We start from the raw sequence: 21,767 nt of genomic DNA on the forward strand, positions 1-21,767 counted from the left end.
ACCTCCTGAGTTCTAAAACTCCTTTCACCCTGCAGAACCTGTTGCGTTAAGGAACTGTGGGGTTTGGGGCTGATATACTGGCATTTCGCACAACTATCTTTTGCATTGTTGCAACAAACAGCACCTTGTTTTCTTTCCTCACCCGTTATACACACGTGCACTGTAGTTCCCCCCTAATTCACTGCTTGAGTTAGGCTGCTTTCACACATGGGGCTGATTGCGTTAGTTTAACAGATTAAAAAGGCAAAGCTTGCAGTACTTTTTGTGTTAAGGAAGAGCAGCTTTTTCAGCCGATATACCGGTATTTCATGCTACTGCCTTTGACACGGCTTGTTTTTGTCCCTCACTCATTATACACATGCACACTGTTCCCCATTGTATAGATGGTCTAAGATCTCATCCTGTCGCCATGCAAGCCCTCTCCCTTTAGGATCTGACTTTTTAAATGATTTTAGTTGTATTGACACTGGGGTGGGTGCCAATGCCGGGATACCAGTACAATTTTTGTCAGGCAAAAAACCCCTACGCAACTACAGGGCAGGAACGCACTGCATGCTGGGATGCCTGTCATGTGAGCAGCTGCAACTAGCGAAAAACTCCCATGATCTTCCAGGTTCCCAGCCTTACTAATGGTTTGTTTCTGGTATCATTTGTCACTGAAATTTGAGCTAAACTTGCACTATATTCCACTACAATTCCAGAGTTAGCTTGTATGTCGTGTGAAAGATCAAATATAATTTGCAAATTACCAGGTAAGAAATCTTCAGAATAATGGAATAAAGTGCAGTGTGAAAGCAGCCTTAGTGACTGGAGACAGGGGTGTGTGTGGGAAAAGGAGGAAGGGAATGCTGCTACCTGAGCCTATGGCCCGGTACAATTTTCGTCAGGCAAAAAAGATTGGCGCACACATAAAGGGCGGGAACGCATTGCATGCTGGGACGCCTGTCACGTGTGTGGCTGCAGCTAGCACAAATCAACCCACGATCTTCTGGGTTCCCAAGCTTGCAAATGGATTATTTCTGGTATTATTTATCATCAAAATTAGCGCTAACTTCTACTAGATTTCACTAGATTTCTGGAACTAGCTTTTACACTGTGTGAAAGATCAAATATAATGCACAAATTACCAGGTAAGAAATTTTCCAAGTAATTGAATGAAGTGCAATGTGAAAGCAGCCTTAGGCTGGGACCTTGGGAGACCAGGGTTCAAATCCCCACTCAGCCCTGAAGCTTGCTGGGGTGACCTTGGACCTGTCACAGTCTCTCAGCCTAACTACCTCACAGAGTTGTTGTGAGGATAAAATGGAGAGGGAGGAGAACCACGTATGCCAACTTAAGCTCCTTGGAGGAAAGGTGGGCTATACATTTAATAATAATAAAAAATTATGAAACAGCTTGCGGATTGTAACTATCCATATTCTGAGGAAAATGTGGACTTGGGCACCTGTGATTTCATTTGAGGGTGTGGCATTCCAAAGGAAATGGACAGGCTAATAATGAACAATATGCATGGAAAGGAGAGAGAGAGAGAGAGTCATATAACACTAATAGGCAGTTGCAGAAAATTCACTACTGCTTTACTAAGCAAGGAGGTGGAGGGGTGTGTGTGTGGAGGGTGTATATATACCTTGTCATCTTTATGGAACACGAGGCAAGAGGCCCAGTTGGCTCCTCTGATGTAGGCCGTTGCCATCTTGAGTATATCCAACTTGAGGGGCTGCTCTATGAAGAGGATGTAATTTTCTGAAATGCCGAAGCTGTGGTAATAGCTTGGGTGCAGCAAGGAACGGGAGGGGATGGAACACATGACTTCAAGGTGTTTCAGACACGTCTTCTTTATCTTCTTTTCACTTGCTATTTTTTTTTTAAAGAAAACACAGTCACCAAGGGTTGTCACAACAGGGCTGTGCACAGCTCACCCCCCAACCTGATCCAGGTTCCTGGTCTCGGCCCCTGAATTACCCCTGACCCAGGGAACGCCTGACCCATCCCAGATCTGGCCCCGAATCAATTGGGGAGTGAGGCTAAAGTTTCATGGTGTTTCAAACCGTAATTAAACATATGGTTGGGAGGGAGCAGAGGAAGGAAAGGTAGAGTTTAACAACATCTGGGAGGCACCACATTGGCTTGCCCTGATTCTAAGAGTGTTTGGCTTTCCAGACCTTCTGGCTAAATGCTGATTCCAGACCTTCCCACTCAGTGCATAAAAGTCTGGGGCTGCAGCCACCGGGGCAGGGAACATGCTGGGAAAACAGACCTCTGCAGCCAGCTAGAGGGTTTAGTTCTGCACAGTTTGATTGCGCACGTGTGTTTTCCTCTCCTGGGAACAAGCAGACATAGCCAAATCCTTCTTCCTGCTTGACACCCTGCCCCCTGACTGCCCAGATTGCTCAGGGAGGCCCGACCTGAGGTGATTGAGGGTGGTCTGTACCCGATGCAGCAAAAGCCCAAAGCTCCCCAAACTGGCTCACTTCAGTATGGGATTTGGCCACATCTGGTGCACAGCCCTAGTTGTCCACCGTTTTTGTGCCCATTGGCACATCTGGAAACTGGATAAATTGTTATGGACACCAGATGTGTGCTGCAACTCTCCCAACCGTAACCCCCCCCACTGACCCCCTGCACCACAATGAGGCTTGAAAAAACCCTCCTATTGACTAAGGGTGTGCTAGAATTCTGCCCAAGTTGGATGTGGTACCACATTTTCTATTAATTTGCTTATTCTCTGTTGTTGCAGATCAGCTTTTTATGTAGCAATTTTCTGCAGCTATTTCTGAAAATGGATTGTTTTTTTTAAGTCCACCTCTAAAATATCAATATTAAGAATGATTTTATCAATATTTCTTTTTAAATATTTCTTTTAAAATACTGATATTTCCTTTCAAATTATTGATATTAATATCAATATGTTTTGTGAGGGGAAAATGGATTGGTAAAAGCAGTGCCTAGCAGACAAAGAACGAACCTGAATTGGTACCAGTCTGTTAGGTCAACAGAATGCTTTTGAATCGCCACCACCCAACAGATCCCATCCCTGCTATTGACTAAGGAAAACTTCTTTAATTCACTTTAATTCACATTAACAAAGAGCTCAGAGATGCCAGCTCAGTGTGCCTCTCACCTGGTACAGAAGGAGGGATCTTGAAGATAACGTATTTGGTCCTCCCCTTATCCACAATGGAGGTGCCCATATTGAGAATATTTCCAGCGCTGTCATAATGGGGATGGGAAGTTGCCAGATTGATGGCCACGTACTTAGTGTAGTCAACCTACCACACGGCAAAAACAGAAGATGGAAGCAGAACAAGGATGATGGGGGAATATGTTAATGATCTTAATTTACATCCCGGAAAGCATTGGTATCCTTGCTAAGGAACTTGTTCAATGGAGGCTGGTCCATTTGGGCAAATGGGGCAGTGCCCCACCAGCAAGGCCGGTGCCAGACATGCTGGGGCCCTTGGGCACCAGCTGGCCCTGGTGCACACGTACACACACACGTGCCTACCTGTTTCTCGCAGGAAGGGAGCTTCTTCTGCCCGCCTGTTTGCTGGTTCAGTCTCTCCTGTCTTTTGCGGCTGTGCGGGCTGCTACGTGCACGCATTGCTGCCATCAACCAAGATGGCGGCAGAGGCTTCAGCCCCTTAGGGAAACCTCAGTCGCCATCTTGGTTAATGGTAGTCCTGCACGCGCAACTGCAAAAGTCAGGACAGACGGGTAGGTGGAGCCAGCGAATGGGTGGGTGGAAGAAGTTCCCTCCCTATGATCCGCGGCAGAGTAAGCTGCTACAGATTGCTGAAAAGGAACGCTACTCCTCCCCCACCCTATCGAGAGGCCCCTCAGGAGCCTCTGTGGCTCTAGGGGCCCTTGGGCAGGGGCCCTCAGCCAGGTTCCAACATGGCTGCCCTTTGGGACCGGCCCTGCCCACTGGCCTCAATCAGCTCTCAAGTAGTCTCCACCTGCTTATTTTCTTACTTACAATCAGTCCAGGGGGTGGCCCTGCCTGTAGTTTCCTCCTCCTTTGTCTCCGTGTTGCTATTGCAGAACTCGGGAGGAAGGAGGAATTAGTTGGCTCCGCCTGTTGTTGGCTCTAGCTCCGCCTGTTGGCCTCCCTGCCTTCACCTCTATCAGTCCCAATGAGCACCAGCCTCCACTGAACCTGTTGGTACCCTTGCTAATCGGTTGGCCACTTCATCAGGAAGCTTAAAGCGAGGGTGTTTAATCTGTGCCTGAATTGTAACTCTGTGAGGGGAATAGGAAGTCTCCTAAGAACTCTCAGCACTCTTCACAAACTAGAGTTCCCGGGATGCTTTGGGGGAAGCCATGACTGTTAAAATTGTATGATACAGCTTTAAATGTAAGGTGCAGATGCAGCCAAAGTGTGGCTTGCCCAATGAGTTGTGGGCCTTGTGTGTTATGGGTACGTCCATAGAACAGCTAGGGGCAGAGGGAGAATGGTTGTAAACAGGAATTTTGGGGGAAAGGTGTCAAATGCATGCCCAGAGTAAAAGATGCCTTATGCATGCTATCAAAACCGGTGAACCTCTGACTCAATATAATTGATACACTGGATGGAAAGATAGATGAGTACAACAACCCAGTGGATTTGCCTGCACAAGTCCCTTTGAAATGAGGCTATGCTCTCTACAGTTGTCAATAGTCCTCTTGTAGCAAAGCATTTTATCGTTTGAGGTGCATCTTTGCCAAATCTGCCACTGCCCCTATTGCTTGCCTTTTGCAAAATAACTCTTTCCTCCTAAAGAGTAGGTTTTGGCAGACACAGATACGACAGGGCTCCTTCTAACTGCCACTCAGTGGCTACAATAAGCTCTTTCGAAGGCGGGCTCTCAGCACCAACCAGCTGATTGGCGCCGATAGCGGCTACACATTAAACATCCACACTCACCTTCTCCAAGGTCTCTAGAGTCCGAGGATTGATTTTCCTAATGAAATTGACCTCACTTGTAGCATAGTAATCTTCCCCATTTTTCATGATATTGATGAGACAGTTGTCTGTGAACTCAGGTATTGTGTGAGATAGATAACAGAATGCCCTGTGGTCAAGGGGAATGGGAAACTGCATCTTAGTGATCATCTTTCCTACCAACTTTACCAGGATATAATTTTAAGTGCCAAAAAATGTTCAAAAGGATGGTCTGATTCATACATATATATACCTTATTTGATTAGACAACTTGTGGTTACTCTGAATGTGTGAATAAACCCCATTCAACAGTATTATACTTGAGGCAACAACAAAGTTCTGTCTATATAACCAGCCTCCCCCAACCTGGTGCCTTTCAGATGTCCCATCATCCCTAGCCAGCACGGCCAATGATGAGGGATGATGGAGTTGTTCTCCAAAATATCTTGAAGGCACCAGGTTAGGGGAAAGCTGGTGTACTGATTTTTTTTTTATTCTGAAAAATGGAGTGTTGGGTATCTAGTATATAGGTCACTTCCGAAGCTGCGTTCCCCTTCTCTGAAATGCCGGTAGGGAATCTTCCACAAAATTAATGCAGACAGATATCTTCATAAAGATGAAACATCAATGCACATTTCCCAGCTAAAACTCAAGCAGAGTCCCTTTATAGCAGAGATGGGGAACCTGTGGCTGCTCCAGATGCTTTGGACTACAACTCCCATCATCCTTGACTATTGATCATGATGGCTGGGGCTGATGGGAGCTGGAAGTCCAGGAAGGAGTTGCACGTCTAGGAGGGCTACACATCCCCCACCCCTGCTTTATGTACTACACGTGACTGTATACAGGGCTGGAGGAGGAACACTTATAGGAGGGGGGAGGGACTTCTGGCCCACAGGGCCTTTCCCACCCAGCTCACAGCCTCTCCCCAAGGCCCCGCCTCCGCTCTACCAAGTAACCTGGCCAGTCTCCCTAGAAATTGTGCTCCATCACTGCAACTTGTCTAAGTTTTCAAAACTTGTTTATGGGTGGAAACGTATGGCTGGATTACCACTGTTGTGACACATAACACTAATCCTTTTGCCTCCCATTACGCAATCTCTGTTTGCTCCTACTGTACAACAGAGAGGTACTTATTGGAAACTGCCTTCTACCAAGTCAGACCATTAGTTATAGCTTATTATTGTTTCCCACCAGGGGTGGAGAAGTGGATCTGACTGGCAGGCCAGCTTCTGAACGTTCCAACTCACCCACCCCCATGGGCCACTCTGACCGGTGGGTTGAGCTGCCATTCACCACATGTCATAACGACATCAGGTGAAATACAATCAAAGGAAAGAATTTGAAGCATCTTCTGTGCCCTCCTGATTCTTCCCTTCCTTTGATTTCAAGCTACGCCTCCACAGGAAGAATCTTTTACTTTGCAGTTCAGGTTGCAGCATTCACATTTTTTAAAAGCGCCAACTTTGGGCCAGAACGCTGTTCTTTTGCAGACAAGGCTCAAGCCTGCAAAGGAAGTCACTTTGCATCCTTAGCTTGATTTCAAGCTGCACCTGCAAAGAAACATTTGCAGCCACGGCTTGAACGCAAACTGGGCTACAAAGGACAAAACTTCTTGAATTCTAGCCGGGGTATCATTTGGTATCGTTTTTTGGTGTGTATATATATAGTTTTCCAATTATTCTTCCTCTTGGTTGCAGCTTGAACTTTCCCACATCTGACATCATATATGACATGAGACCAGAAAAAGATGGATGCAGTTTGCCCAAATGGCCTGGTAGTCCAACTCCTGAGCTCTACTGGCAGTGGCTCTCCAGCTTTTCAGACAGGGATCTTCCCTAGCCCTACCTGATGCCGGGGAATGAACCTGGGACTTTCTACATGCAAAACATGAGCTCTACCAGTGAGCTGCGGTACTTCCTCTTGTCCTCTGTCACATAATGTGAAAGAAGTGAAGCTATTTTTATCAGACAGGTAGGCAGAGCCTGCATTAAAATGGCAGTCTGCAGCTACGTGACCTGGGTGAAATTGCACACACATATCCTCTGATTTATATTCACGTTGAATTTGCAAATGATATGATAATGTTAAACAGACTGAGCAAACTTGTATTATTTTGCAGGTGTGGCTCAAGTCCGCAAAGGAAGATGCTTTGCATCCTTGGCTTAATTTCAAGCTACACCTGCAAAGAAATATTTGCAGCTGTAGCTTAGGCTGTGTCTGCCTATGCAGAAGGCAACAGAGGCCTCTGAGCCAATGAAAATGAGAAGGAAATCCTGTTCCCAGATAGGTATTTATTATTAAGATGGCTGGCTGACCATTTCCTTTGTTTGGGCTATTGCTAGACGTAATAGCTCACAGCGGTCCATTGAGGTTTCCACTATGGAAGCAAAAGGGCAGGAGAAAATTAGCAGTACCATCAACCTTCAGTTGAAGGGATGGGTGTGTGTCTGTGTGAAAAACAGCACTTTGCAAGGAGGCATTATATTGAAAAGAAATTAGAAAGGGAAGGGTTGTGCCATCTCTGTGCCCTGTCACTGTTCTGGTTCACACATAGTACTAAGCCATGGTTAATGTTAACCATAGTTGACAAACCACAGTTGAGCTGCTGAGCTGGGTTCACACATTGTTCAATAAACCAAACTATGGTTTAGCATAAAACCGTGGTTTAGCATGTGCAGACCAGGCCAGTGTCACCTTCCACAAGTTGAGAGGGTGACCATCTGCAGTCGGGAGCTTGCTCTGATTACATAGGCCCTTTGCATGTAGCTCAGTGGTACAGCATATGCTATACATGCAGGTTCAGGTTCAGACCCCAGCATTTGCAGGCAGAACTGGGAAAGACTCCTTACCAGAAACCCTAGAGAGCCACTGCCAGTCCGTGCAGGCAATATGGAGCTAGATAGACCCATAGTCTGATTTAGTAAAGGCAGCTTCCTATGTTCCTAGAAAATCAGGGTTCTACATCATGTGGGGAGCTTCCATGAGTACAGGAGGCTCTGCGCTGCAGGTGATTTCCCTCCAACTCACGCAAGATAATGGGGACAATGACAGGGGTGGACGGACAGGGGTGGGTGGGCAGCCCTGACAGTTGCTCCTCCTTGAGGACGTCAGAGAATGGACTCCAAGCACATAGGATGGAAAAGAAAGCATTGAACTGTGCACAGAAATAATTGCTTACTTGGCAAATATGTTTTTGCACGGATCTGGATAAGCCATTGTTCCAAATTCTGACACCACAATTCTGTTTGCCTCAATATTACAATTGTACGTGTCGCTGCGGAGGTATTTGCTTCGATAGAAAACTTCACCTGATAAGAAAAGGAAAGGAAAGCTTCATATATGCACATTTGAGCTACTCATGGGTGGATTAATATGGCCCTAGTTTCCTACTTGTGTTACAAACTGAATTTTATATTTGTGTGTAACAGACACACTCTGATTTGACATCAGCAGACCTAGTTATAAGAATCACTTCAGGATCACACATTCTGTGTCTGTGTTGGAATTGCTTTTTAATATGTTTTTAAAGCTTTTTTAAAAAACCTGTTTTTAAACCTGTTTTGTTTTAATACATTTTTAATGATATTTTGTAATATATTTTAAAGTCTCTTTTTATGATGTTTTAGAGTGTTTTTAGCACTTTTGTTTGCCGCCCTAGGCTCCTACTGGGAGGAAGGGTGGGACATATATGTAATCGTCATCATCATCACACATTAAGGACACAAGAGGAACACTCTTTGCAGGGGGATTAGATGACGTTGGCTAATTAATGAGCATCCATTCTGATGTGTTTGTGGGGATGTTAGATGACGTGTCAAAGCAAGTGTTACCCTCCACAGTTTCCAGTGCAGTTTCCATCACTTTTGTTTTCTCAAAAACGTCTCATCTTTTGGGGAAGCCGTTTTTTGTGCAAGACCTCCCAATCAACTCTGATTGTGCAACCTGAATTTGCTGGTATGTGATTGAATCTCACCCCCAAAATAGTGAGTCTGGAAGTGTCCTTCTTTATCCCGACATCATAGTTATAGTCCTATTGTTTTTGAGTAAGTTTTAAAGTTTTCATTGCTTTTGTAATTTTTAAAATATTTTTCTTAATACTGTACACTGCCCTGAAATCTGTTATGATGGGGACGTGATGTAAAAATGAATATATTGTCAGAGGTGGCCAATATGGTGGCCAATATAGCTAGGGATGATGGGAGCTATAGTCCAACAACATCTACAGGGCTCCATACTGGCCACCCTGATAGTTTTCCATGAAAAATCCCCCCCCCCCCAAATCATGATATGGGATGGGGTTATAGACGGTCCTGGATCTCGGCTTATGCCATATCTGCACTGTACACTTAAAGCAGTATTATACCACTTTAGACAGTCATGGCCTCTCCCAAAGCATCCTGGGATCTGTAGTTTAAGAGCACTGAGAGCTGTTAGGAGACCCCTATTCTCCTCACAGAGTACTGTTCCCAGAGTGGCTTAACAACCAGTCCCTCTTCCCAGGGAACCCAGCTGTTTTGGACAACAACTCCCATCATTCCAAGCCAATTGTCAGAGATGATGGGAAAATATCTGGAGGGCAACACATTGTTTACCCATGTTCTGATGATCACACTGGCTCTCCATTTCCCTTCATCCATGTGTGTGTGTATTTCCCTCCCTTTTCCTTTGTGTGGATGAGTTCCCCCCCTCTTTTAAAAACAACTAACTACATACATGCATTAGTGATGACAATTGTGATGTCACTATATGAAGAGATAGGTGAAAACTGGGACATGTAGATTATGGGTTGGAGCTCGGGACAGAAAGATCTGCCAGGTTCAGTTCTCTCAGTTTCTCATTTTTTCCAGTCTTAAATTCAGTTCTCCACATTTCTGTAGCAATTTGTAATAATTTTTTTAAAAAGCCTCATGAAACTTCTCCAGCATTTTAGTGCAAATTTCTCCTGATAAATGCTTTTTATATGCAGTGTTGACTAACGTTCATATTTTTGCAAGACATTTCTTATCATATGATGCATTTTTTGCTTGTCATTTTCACTCATATATTTATTTTTATGCACACTTTCCTCTAATGCATGCACTTTTGTAAACATTGTGTGGTTGGCTGAAGTGCATCACAAAACTCAAATCAGTGCAAATTTCTGTGTTTCAGTTCTCATATTGTTTTGGATAGTGCAAATTTGATAAATTTGGCTTGAAATGTGAACTGAATTGAACTTGTCACCCATCCCTAGCTGAAGCCAGACTTTGCTTTCACCGGCAGGAAGGTCAGGGGACCCTCTGTAACAAGTGTGAGAAACAGCACTGGGGGCTTCAGAGAGGGGGGGAATCAGCAAAAGTCATCGCCAGTGGGATATTTGTGGGTTCTGCCATCTGTATTATTCTTTCACCCCAGTACTGGATTGGCCATATCACAGGCTTGGGGTAGTACTCCCCAGGAGTAAGTCCCACTGAACATAGGAAGTTGCCTTATATGAAGTCAGACCATTGGTCCACTTAGCTCAGTATTGTCTCCACTCACTTGTAGTGGCTCTCCAGAATTTCAGGCAGGGTTCTCTTCTAGCCCTACCTGGAGATGTGGGGGTTTGAACCAGGGACCTTCTGCATGCAAAGCAGAAGCTCTGTCAAGGACCTGCAGCCCTTGCCCTGAACATAGAGTTGCATTGGATCACACATTGCTGGATGATCAAACCAAACAGCCATCTAATGAAGCCTGTTGCCTTTGGAAAACTAGTCTAAGCAAGTGTCCATCACCGCAAAGGCGAATCCCATAGATTAATTGTGGGTTGTATACTAGTCTGGGCACCATGGCGTTCCCCTGGCATCACATTAATCCTACATAAAGAGGCTTTTGCTTCATTATTTGAAAAGGCAAGAAATCACAAGTACAAACATGCTTTTTGCCCTTTGAGATTATTGTTTGCCTGGACAGTCTGGTGATGATGCAGCAGAGCTGAGAACTCAGCAACCAGGATCAGAAGCACACAGAAATGGCTTTAAAGCCACCTTCTCCAAGGTGGTGTCCTCCAGATGTTTTAGGCTAAAATTCCCATCAGCTTTAGCCAGCATGGTCAGAGTTGATGGACCGTGTAGTCCAAATCAGCTGAATGGCACCAGCTTGGGGAAGGTTGCTGGGGAACTTGTGACCCTCCGGATGTTGTGGGCCTACAACTCCCATCATCCCATTGGCCATGGTGAAAAGGGCTCATGGGAGTTGGAGTCCATCAACGTCTGTAAGGCCATAGGTTTCCCAGCCTTTTAAAAGACTTGCACAGACTTTCCTCCTGAAGGTAAGAGGAGGTATTACAAGGTGCAAGGCTATCCATTTATTGTTGTTGTTGTTGTTGTTGTTAATAATAATAATAATGATATCCCACCCTTTCTCCCAGTAGGAGCCCATTTAAATAGCATTTTAAATAGCAATATGGTTTTAATTGTAAACTGTGGCCCAGTTCTAGCACTTGTTCCAGTGCTGGATGTTCACCTTGGAATATGTGAGCTAGAGAATGCAGTGCCTCTGAACATATGCAGAGTACTTCTCCTTTATTACTAGGAAGCCAACGACATTAATCGCTTACCCCATCCCACATACACTTAGGAAGCTGCCTTATTCCAAATTATAATATTTGTCCCTCTAGTTTAATAGGCAACCCTCTAGACCAGCCTTTATCTACCTGGTGCCTTCCAGAAGTTTTGTAACTGGAGATGCCAGGGATTGAACCTAGGACCTTCTGCATGCAAATCAGATGGTCTACGACTGGGCTGAACCCCCTTTAACTTACTCCAGGGTTTAGGGCAGCCTTTCCCAACTAGTGGGCCACCAGATGTTGTTGGACCACAACTCCCATCAGCCTCAGCCAGCATTGCCAATGGTTAGGAAAGATGGGAATTGTGGTGCAACAACATCTGGTGGCCCCCTAGTTGGGAAACACTGGTTTAGGGAGAAGAGTTCTAAGTCATGAGCCTCAACTGTGCTAAATATTTAAAAATCGTGCTAGACCCCCTCTAGATGGGCAGCAGGAGGCGGGGGTTTGTCTCTGTGTGTGCGTGTGCGTGTGCATGTGCGTGTGTTCTTCAACAAGCCAAGTAGAGATCTTTCCCAGTCTGCATCTGTACTGGGATTGTCTTTAGGTTTTTCTTTGCTTGCTTGCTACCCTGTGTTCCTTTGAGAGGAAGGGCAGGATATAAATGTAATAATAAAATAAACAGAACATCCCATTGACACAATAATAGTGGATTAGAAGTGGATTTATACTGGACTATCCAGACAACATTTGTCTTTAGTTGTTCTGTGATGCTTCCCCAATGTTACTGCATTATTGCTATCAGGAGGGGCAGTCTTACACCATATTTTTATTTATTTAACAACATTTATATGCCGCTTGAATGGAAAGACCTCTAAGCAGTTTACAAATTTTTTTTATCAACAATTAAATACAAGTAATTAAAAACATATTTAAAACAACAGCTATTGTTTTAAACAGCTATCATATTGTTTCAAAAAGTGTGAATTTGATAGATTTGGCTTTAAATGTGGTTAATTTCTCCCACATCCCTAGCTGTCTCTGCATTTGAGCTTGAGAAGCTGCCCTTTTCTATTATACCTCAGCATCCCTTAATTTAGCATTCTCTAGCTGCTTGCACGCCATATATTTAAAGTACATGACTTCCCCCAAAGAATCCTCAGAACTGTAGTTTATCCTTCACAGAGCTAAAATCCCTAGCACCCTTAACAAACTGTAGTTCCCAAATTCCCTGGGGAAAGCCATGTGCTTTAATTGGATGTTGTGTGCACAGCCTCTGTCCAGCAATGGCCAGCCAATACCTCCGGGACACACTCATGCAGGGCATGACAGAGACAGCCACAACCTATTCTCTACAGAAGCTTATGCCATAATGAATGCACTAGTCTTTGGCACCATAAGAGACTAATGCCATTATTATGGCATGGACTCCTTGCTTTTCATCTCCTGTGGTGTGTCTCCATCCTGTGGTAACTAAGGGTAAAACCGCCTCTTGAGCATTATTTTTCCATTAAGGTAACATGGCTGACAACTCTGATAAGCGCATCATCCTTGGTTTGCAGAAGGGCCGTAGTTCAGTGGTACAGCACAAGGTTTGCATACAGAAATCCCAGGTTCAGTTCCTGGCATCCCCATGCATGTCTCCATTATGCTGAAGATACCAAAATGCATTGTGAACACATGAAGAAGGAGATACATTAGATCAGGGATAGCTAACAGGTTCCCTCCAGATGTTGCTGGTCTGCAGTTCCCATCATCTCTAACCATTGGCCAGGCCAACTGGGGCTGATGTGAGTTGTAGTCCAACAATATCTGGAGGGCACTATGTTAGCTACATGACAACAATGATGACACCAAGAAGAATGTCTGTACTGCTTTTCATTTTCCAGAAAATAGCACAACAGTTTCAGATTATAACACACACATCTGAGGAACATCACAGTAATCAAAGGCAACAGGAGTCAGCCCTAAGAGTCAAGGAAAACATGGGCGAACTGAGACGTTTTTAGTAATAACAAGAATTCATACTCCATACATATAAACCTACCATTTTTTATTGTAAAACTGTGCAACAAAGCCATGCCGTCAAACCAGTGGTTGTATTTGCTTTCCCCAATTGTATGCATGCCTGGACCATTGCGGAGAAGGATTCCCTCCATCCAGCTTGGGATCTCGCCTGCAAAAAGGGAAGGATTTATTATGAAGTGGGATATTTGCTTCTACCTCAGCAGAGCACCAAAAGTATTTTTGTTGCATGGCCCCATCCTGCCCAATCCTCACTCCTGCCAACCTATTATGGCAATCTGAGGATCAATTTTGTAACATGTCAAAAGTGATTGGACTAGGCTGTTTTGGCAGTTTTAAAAATATGAGGGTAGAATCAGACATAGGTGTCAGGGGTATTAGGGAAAAAGGTGTCCTGAGTCAATAGGGTGGCATTATTCAAAGGAAGAAGCCCTTCAAAAACATCATGCTACTGTAACATCTACCTCCCCCCTACTGTTTTTTTCTATGTATCCCCCCACCTATGCAGGATCCTGCATTTAGGCCACAAAAACAAAATGCACGGGTACAGGATGGGAAATACCCGGCTTAGCAGTAGTGCATGTGAGAAGGACCTTGGAATTGTAGTGGATTGCAGGTTGAACATGACCCAGCAGTGTGATGCTGCAGCAAAAAAGGCAAACGCGGTTTTGGGATGCATAAACAGAGCTATAGTTTCCAGGTCGAGGGAAGTAATAGTCCCACTATATTCTGCATTAGTCAGGCCTCATCTGGAATACTGCGTTCAGTTCTGGGCGCCTCATTTTAAGAAAGATATAGACAAGTTAGAGCGGGTTCAGAAGAGGGCGACAAGGATGATAGCTGGTATGGAGAACAAGTCTTATGAGGAAAGGTTGAAGGAACTTGGCATGTTCAGTCTGGTGAAGAGAAGGCTGAGGGGCGACATGATTACACTCTTTAAGTACCTGAAGGGCTGTCACATAGAGGAGGGTACAGATTTGTTCACTGCTGCCCCAGAGGGTAGGACTAGGTCTAATGGTTGCAGGAGCGTAGATTCAGATTGGACATTAGAAGGAACTTCTTGACAGTAAGGGCAGTTCGGCAATGGAACCGACTGCCTAGGGAGGTGGTGGGATCCCCTTTGCTGGATGTCTTCAAGCAGAGGCTGGACAGCTATCTGCGGGAGATGCTCTAGCTGTGGATTTCCTGCCATGAGCAGGGGGTTGGACTCGATGGCCTACAAGGCCCCTTCCAACTCTATGATTCTATGATTCTACTGTTAGGACAAACCCACACATTGCATATATCCAAAGCCGACCAATGAGGACTCAGTGGCCACTGAATGGTGACTGATGGTTGGGGGTGTTAGAAGTGTGACAAGAACAACTCCCCTTTGGTCCTCTTTTTGTGGGGAGAGAGGTAGAGAGATAGTCCTCATAGCTGGGCAGACGGGCACTGAGCTGTGCTCATCTTTTCTGTCTGTCTTCCTTCCATGTAAACTGATGTCTCAGGTAGCTATTCACATCTCTGACTCGCCTTCCCATTTCTCTCTTCTCTGCTGATCACCGGAGGAGAAGGAGCCACGTTCTCTTTGTCTCCTCTCCTCTAGCGTGAAGGGCAACATCCATGCATGGTCACTGCAGCCTCCAACTTAGCTAGCCAGAAGTAGCACCTTTCTTATCCAGTATGTATTTCTCTTAATAATCTTTTCTTATTTTGAAACCAAGTCTAAGTCTGAGTGATTTCAAGCAAGGTAAAAGCTCGCTTTCTGTCAGGTAAAATCACACCCATGCGGCACAGAGCCCTGAGCAAGCTACACTAAACTAAACTCGGCTAATTTACGAAAACTCTAATTGGTCTACCAGCCTTTGAAGAACCCAACAGGGAGCAGGACAGAAATGGAAAACTAGGGGAAACAGAATGAAGTGGCTGGAATCCTGAACAGGGAAGTCTCTATGCTGCAACATTTTGTTGCAGATGTTATTTGTTAACAGGTATGAGCCATGTTGGCTCTAGGGACCTTCCATGCTTAGGGCCAGTGGGTGAGGACCATGCCCTACATGGAATTGGCCACTGTGAGAAACAGGATACTAGACTAGATAGACACAGAAGAAGTTGCTTTATACTGAGTCAGACCCTTGGTTTATCTAGCTCAGTACTGTCCACCCCAGGGCTTCCTTAACTCCTGAGTTCATTGACCTCCTGACAAGCTTATAAAATTGTCATTGACCCCAACCCAAATTTTTAGGCATGTAAATGAAATAGTCAAGATATATGAATATATAATCAGCATTTATTAATAATCACTCACCAGTACTCATTAATCCTAAAATGTAAAAAATAAGGAATACGATTGTATTGCGGCATCATCTTATTAAACACGGAGGTTCCTCATTGGCAAGGAAGATGCACTCCGTACATGCCCATGCCCTTTGTTTCTGAAGCTCATAGTTCCTAATTAATTTTTTTTGCATTATACCTTGAAAGCTTCTTTTCTGCCCCGAGGCCCTTTTCAACCTTCAGGTCTTTATTCACTCCCTGCACAGTCCCACTGAGCCCAGGAGATCAACCTCAGCTACTTTGGTAAACCCTGGTCTACACTGGCTGGCAGTGGCTCTTCATGGTTTCAGAAGAGGGCCATTCCCACCCCTGCCTGGAGGTGAACTTGGTACCTTCTGCACGCGAAGCAGATGCTCTACCACTGAGCCACAGCCCTTCTCAGACCAAAGCAGTAGCTTCAATATAAACCAACTGGACTCTACTTACATCCTTACATTCTTAAGTGACAAACTGGAAATTCTCACTTATTGTACAGACAACAATGCTGTCCATTGAAATCCACTGGTAATCTCTCTCTCTCTCTCTCTCCTTGTAGAAATATGACTTACCAGAAACATTGTTAGATGTCACAATCTTTCATAGCGGTATTTACATTTATATCCCAAGACACCCACGTTCCCGTAACAATGCCAGTATTAGAAGTATTGAGCATGGCAGGATTTATGACAGCAATATCTCCAAGCCATTGGCTGTAAAGGAATGTCAAGTAAAAGGAGCCAAGTTCCAAAAACTCTGAAAATGGGTCAGTCAGCCGGAGGGAGCTTTAGATATTTTCCCTCTGTGAACAATTCTCTCTCTCTCATGGCACATTGCAAACTGCTTTTAAAAAGGACAGGAGGTTGGATGTTCAAAGAAACAAGCAAATAAGGAAAAGGATTCCATGGGGCTAACCTCTAGTTGAATCTCACATAGCCAGCCTTTATTATTTTATTTATTTATTTATTGCACTTGTATACCGCCCCATTGCCGAAGCTCTCTGGGTGGTTTACAGCAATCAAAAACATTAAAACAAATATACAATTTAAAACACATATTTTAAAAACAATTTAAAACACAACTTTAAAATTTAAAACTATTTATTTATTTATTGAACAAGGTCCTAAAGCAGCCCTACCCAGCACAGCCATGTGATATGAGAACTGATGGGAGCCCATTGTATAACCTCTCCACAAACAAATCAAGAAGAATGAGCAATCAACAGTTGACACTGTCTAACCTTTAACGCGCATGAACTTTCCCCAAAGAATCCTGGTAACTGTAGTTTGTTTAGGGTGATGGGCATTGTAGCTAATCAAGTCATGTTATGCAAATAAGCATGTTAGATTAAACCCAGCTCTTTCATAAAACATTTACAATGGATTAGAACAAGTCATTTTATAATAAACATGTTGCTGCTGTAAAAAGGTAGGAAAAATTGGGTTAAACATTAGGGCAAACCCATTTTGACACTAAAGATAGTTAGGCGAGAGAAAAAGTTGCCTGTGGGATCTATATAATTGGAAATGTTTAGCGTTGTGTTTAAAGCACGTCCCTTCTCCCAAATAATCCTAGGAATTGTAGTTTAAGGGAGCTGTGAATTGTACCTCTGTGAGGAATAAATTACAGTTCCTAGGATTCTTAGGAGGGTGCTTTAAATGTAAAGTGTGTAGTGAACGCAGCTCCAGATATAAGTATATGTAGCATCTGATGGCAAGAACTAAATAGTATTTATGTATGCATGTGCAGAGAACTGAATTGTATCCAAGGTTTTCTAGCACACATTTGTCCACATAATAACCTGTGGAGAAACATAGTTAGGAGAGAGGGAGAAGAACTTCTCTCTAACATTAGAGCTTCTGGACATTCAATAAAGCTGAATGTTGGAAGATTCAGGACAGACAAAAGAAAGTACTTCTTCACACAGTGCATAGCTAAACTATGAAATTTGTTTCCCCAAGAGTTAGTGATGGCCACCAACTTGGCTGGCTTTAAAATTCATGGAGGATAAAGCTATCTATGGCTATTAGCCACAATGGCTATGTTCTATTTCCACTGTCGAAGGGTCTATGACTTCTGAATTCCAGTCTAGGGAATCGCAAGTGGAGAAAGTGCACTCACATTCTGTTGTGGGCTTCCCTTGGGCATCTGGTTGGCCACTGTGAGAATAGGATGCTGGACTAGACAGGCTTTTGGCCTGATCTGGCGGGGCTCTTCTTAGGTCAGTGTGAACTGCAGTGCATCAGCATTGGCTGCTGTGAATTTCAGCAGTAGATCTTTGGTAGTAAAGTTATTATCGCCTGATGACAACAATGAGTAGTATGAACCAGTTGGCAGAGTGATGTAGGGGATGCAAGAGTTCTTTGTTGGCTTTGCCATGACAACAGCGATCCTGAGGTTTGGTCTGCTCAAGGCTCACCTTCGCCTTTGCGCTGTCCAAGGCAGAATCTAGATTCCGTCCCACCTTTGGCTGCCCCCCCCCAACCTCCTTGCAGCATGAACCAGGCTGGAACTCTAGCAGTGATAATGGGGGAGACGTGGGTGCATGTGCATGTGGCTAAAATCCACACATAAAAACATAACAAAACAGAGAAATAACAGCATGGCTGCATACACACACCATACATTTACAGCACATGACTTTCCCCAAAGAATCCTGGGGATGGTAGTTTGTTAACTGTAGCACTTACCACCAGAGTTTGCTACTAGAAGGAGCAACAGAGCTATATTAGACTTTATCTTAATATATATGGATAGGGAATCCTTGGTCTTCCTGATCTTGCTAGACTACAACTCCCATCATCCCTGACCGTCTACCAGGTTGACTGGGGCTGATGGGAGTTGTGGTCCAACAATATCTGGAGGGCCACAGGTTCCCCATTCCTGTTCTAAGATCACACTCACATACACATGGTTGAGTAAGCCAGTGCAGTGCAGTTAGCATGTCAAGATAGGACTGAGGAGGTTCAGATCCTTAGCACAGCCATTAAATTTCATTGAGTGCCCTTGAGTCAGTATATTTCTGGCTGGCTGGGTACACAACATACATTTAAAGGACATTACTTCCCCCAGATAATCCTGCAAACTACAGTTGACCTCTCACAGAGCTACAATTCCCAGGACCCTTAACAAACTACACCAGGGTTCTTCTTTTTTTTAAGGGGGTATAAGAATTTGCCTCATCCAGAGTCAGACCATGGGTCCATCTAGTGCAGTATTATCTACACTGCCTGACCGCAGCTGTCCAAGATTTCAGACTGGGAATTCTCCGAGCTTTACCTGGAAATGCCAGGGATTGAATTTGGGACCTTCTGCATGCAAGGCAGATGTTCTACCAATGAGCTATGGCCCTGCCTGTCATGTGCTTTCAAAGTAATGTGTGTCAGTCACTCTTACTCTAGTGGCCCACCGTTCTTCAACCTTGGGTCCCCAGATGTTGCCAGGCTCCCATCATCTCTGACCACTGGCTAAGCTGTAGTCCAACAACATCTGAGGACCCATAGTTGAAGAATGCACTGCGTTTAGCCTACCAAACAGGATTGTTGTTAGACAAGGATCAAATGGGGTGGGTGGGGAGAGAGCGAGAGAGAGAATCATGTATGCTGCCATGAACTCCTTGGAGGAGGAGGAGAGGATCAAAATGTGATAAACAGTATTTCATGATTATCTTCTGTCACCCATTCTAAGAAAAATAGAGCAGGGTGTCCCGACATTTATACGCAAGCTTCAAGGAAGTGGGCAACTTGCTGACTAGGCAGGTAAAGTATCAGCAAGAGGAGGAGGAACATAAAGATGAGAGCACATTCAACCACGACCAGGGAAAAGTGGAAGTACCAGGGGGAAATGGGAGTGAGGGAGGCAGTCATGGCTTCCCCCCAAAGTATGCTGGGAACTGTAGTTTGCGAAGGGTGCTGAGAGTTAGGAGACCCCGATTCCCCTCACAGAGCTACAATTCCCAGAGTTTCTGGGGAAGAGGGATTGGCTGTTAACCCACTCTGGGAATTGTAGCCCTGTGAGGGGAAGAGGGGTCTCTCTCAGCACCCTTTACAAACTACCCTTCCCAGGATCATTTGTGGGAATCCGTGACAGTTTAATGTGGGATAAGTGTCTGGTGTGGATGCCGCCGCATAGCTTTAGGGATTTCCATGTATTTAACCCTCTTCCGTTCCAGCTGGAGGTTGAGCCTCAGTGTCAATGTCAGGGAATCCACACTCCATACCACGTGGTAGGAAATGTTCACAGACAGACGGAAAGACAGACAGAAAGGTGTACATGTGTGTGGAATCCAACTGTAATCTGACTTAGCCGCGATCTTAAACGTTCTACCTGGTCAGCAACCCCGCCCCCCCTCAGCGGGACTTGCTGCTCTGAGCAAAGATGCAACGATTGCAAGGAGATGCTGTCAGGGCGCTTTCCCCCTCTCAGTCTCTCAGATCTCTCGTTCCAAGCTTGTCCCAAGCGAGGAAAAATAACACTTCTCTGCAGAAGTGCAGGACTCCCCCTTCGCCTCCCACCTTGGGGATTTCCTTTGCAATTGACTAGCTCCCTTGGGGCACTTACCGCGCACTTCTGCTTTGAGGGGCTCGGGGTGTTCCTCTACATTCCGGGCAAAAATAGCTTCCACCATCCCTGAAGGGGCTGCCATCTGCCCAGCTGGCGTTGTTAATGTTTCGTGCTGCGGGGTGGGTTGGGGGGGAAGAGACCGGTTTTCTGCTTGCTTATATTTACAGGGGTAAAAGACAAAGTCCGCCTCCAGCTTACGGTTAGTGGCTGAAGGCTGGCCATGTGGTCTATAACAGCCCAGCGTTAATCCCCTGCACTGACTTCACCTCCCTCTGGTTCACACTTTCTCCAGTTTGACAAATGGAAATGGACTGCCTTCAAGTCGATCCCGACTTATGGCTGCTCTATGAATAGGGTTTTCATGGTAAGTGGTATTCAGAGGTAGTATACCGTTGCCTCCCTCTGAGGCTAGTTCTCCCCAGCTGGCTAGAGCCTGCTCAGCTTGCCACAGCTGCAAAAGCTAGCCCCTTCCTTGTCTGCAACTGCCAGCTGGGGGGCAACTGGGCTCATTGGGACTACGCAGCTTGCCCACAGCTGCACAGGTGGCAGGACACGTAACCCCTGAGCCACTCACTGTGGGGTGATCTTTAGCTGGCCCTTTGCACCCAGGAGACATGAGCGGGGATTTGAACTCACAGACTCTGGACTCTCCTCCCAACTGTTCTCCAGTTTAAAAAGAGGGGAAAGGCTAATCAGCTATCTGGTGCCTTGAATTTGCTGGGTTTTGAATTGCCCAGTTTGAGGAGAAAGCCCCCCAAAATCAGGGCTACCTTGGCTTTTTATTTGCTTGGAAAGTTCACTTCATCCAGCACCTGTGTCTTTACCACTTTGATATGCAAGAGAATAATAAACAAACCTTATTCTCAACTATTGTATTATCATTATCATTATTATCAACAAATTATTATTATTATTTATGTAGCAAGGCTAGTGCACGACAATAAAGTCACGAATAGATCTAAGCAAGTTTACGCTAAATGGGATCAGTGGTTTCCAGACTGTATGTACCTCTTGAAAATTGCTGATGGTTTTGTCAGACCACTGAATGATTTTTTCCTGCCTGTTGTAGCAATTGTAATGGACGATGCTAGATGTTGGATGGATTTTAACTGTATTTTTATTGTTTCTTTTATTTCTTAAATTGTATTTGATTGTATTATTTGCATTTTATAGAACCCAAGCTGTAATACGACAAAACCAGCAATAAAAATGCAATGAAAAATCAAGATGACGTTTTAATGTGGACATGCCACGGACCACCTGAATGAAGCTTGCGGACACCAGGAAGGGGACCTCTGGGATAAAATATTCATTAGAGCAACAAAAAGACTTTGAAAACAGTAGGCATAGTCAAACGATCAAAACATAACCACAGATTTAAAAAACAAATGCACAGGGTAAAATTACATGCCCCAGCAGGCTTGCCTAAACAAACAC

General features: G+C 44.7%; 1 protein-coding gene across 1 annotated transcript in view; it reads right to left on the reverse strand.

Annotated features, from left to right (window-relative positions):
- Positions 1–20,449, reverse strand: part of BCO1 (beta-carotene oxygenase 1) — a 50,446-nt gene extending 29,997 nt beyond the window's left edge. Inside the window, exons 1-6 of the mRNA XM_061593856.1 lie at positions 20,328–20,449; positions 13,495–13,623; positions 8,103–8,232; positions 4,904–5,051; positions 3,122–3,269; positions 1,628–1,854 (exon numbers count right to left, since the gene is read on the reverse strand). Coding sequence (XP_061449840.1) covers positions 1,628–1,854; positions 3,122–3,269; positions 4,904–5,051; positions 8,103–8,232; positions 13,495–13,623; positions 20,328–20,412 — 867 coding nt within the window. The 5' untranslated portion in view covers positions 20,413–20,449. The remainder of the gene's footprint in view (positions 1–1,627; positions 1,855–3,121; positions 3,270–4,903; positions 5,052–8,102; positions 8,233–13,494; positions 13,624–20,327) is intronic.
- Between the last annotated feature and the right edge of the window lie 1,318 nt (positions 20,450–21,767).

The sequence above is a fragment of the Rhineura floridana genome, chromosome 13, assembly GCF_030035675.1.
Source record: "Rhineura floridana isolate rRhiFlo1 chromosome 13, rRhiFlo1.hap2, whole genome shotgun sequence".
Lineage (NCBI taxonomy): Eukaryota > Metazoa > Chordata > Lepidosauria > Squamata > Rhineuridae > Rhineura > Rhineura floridana.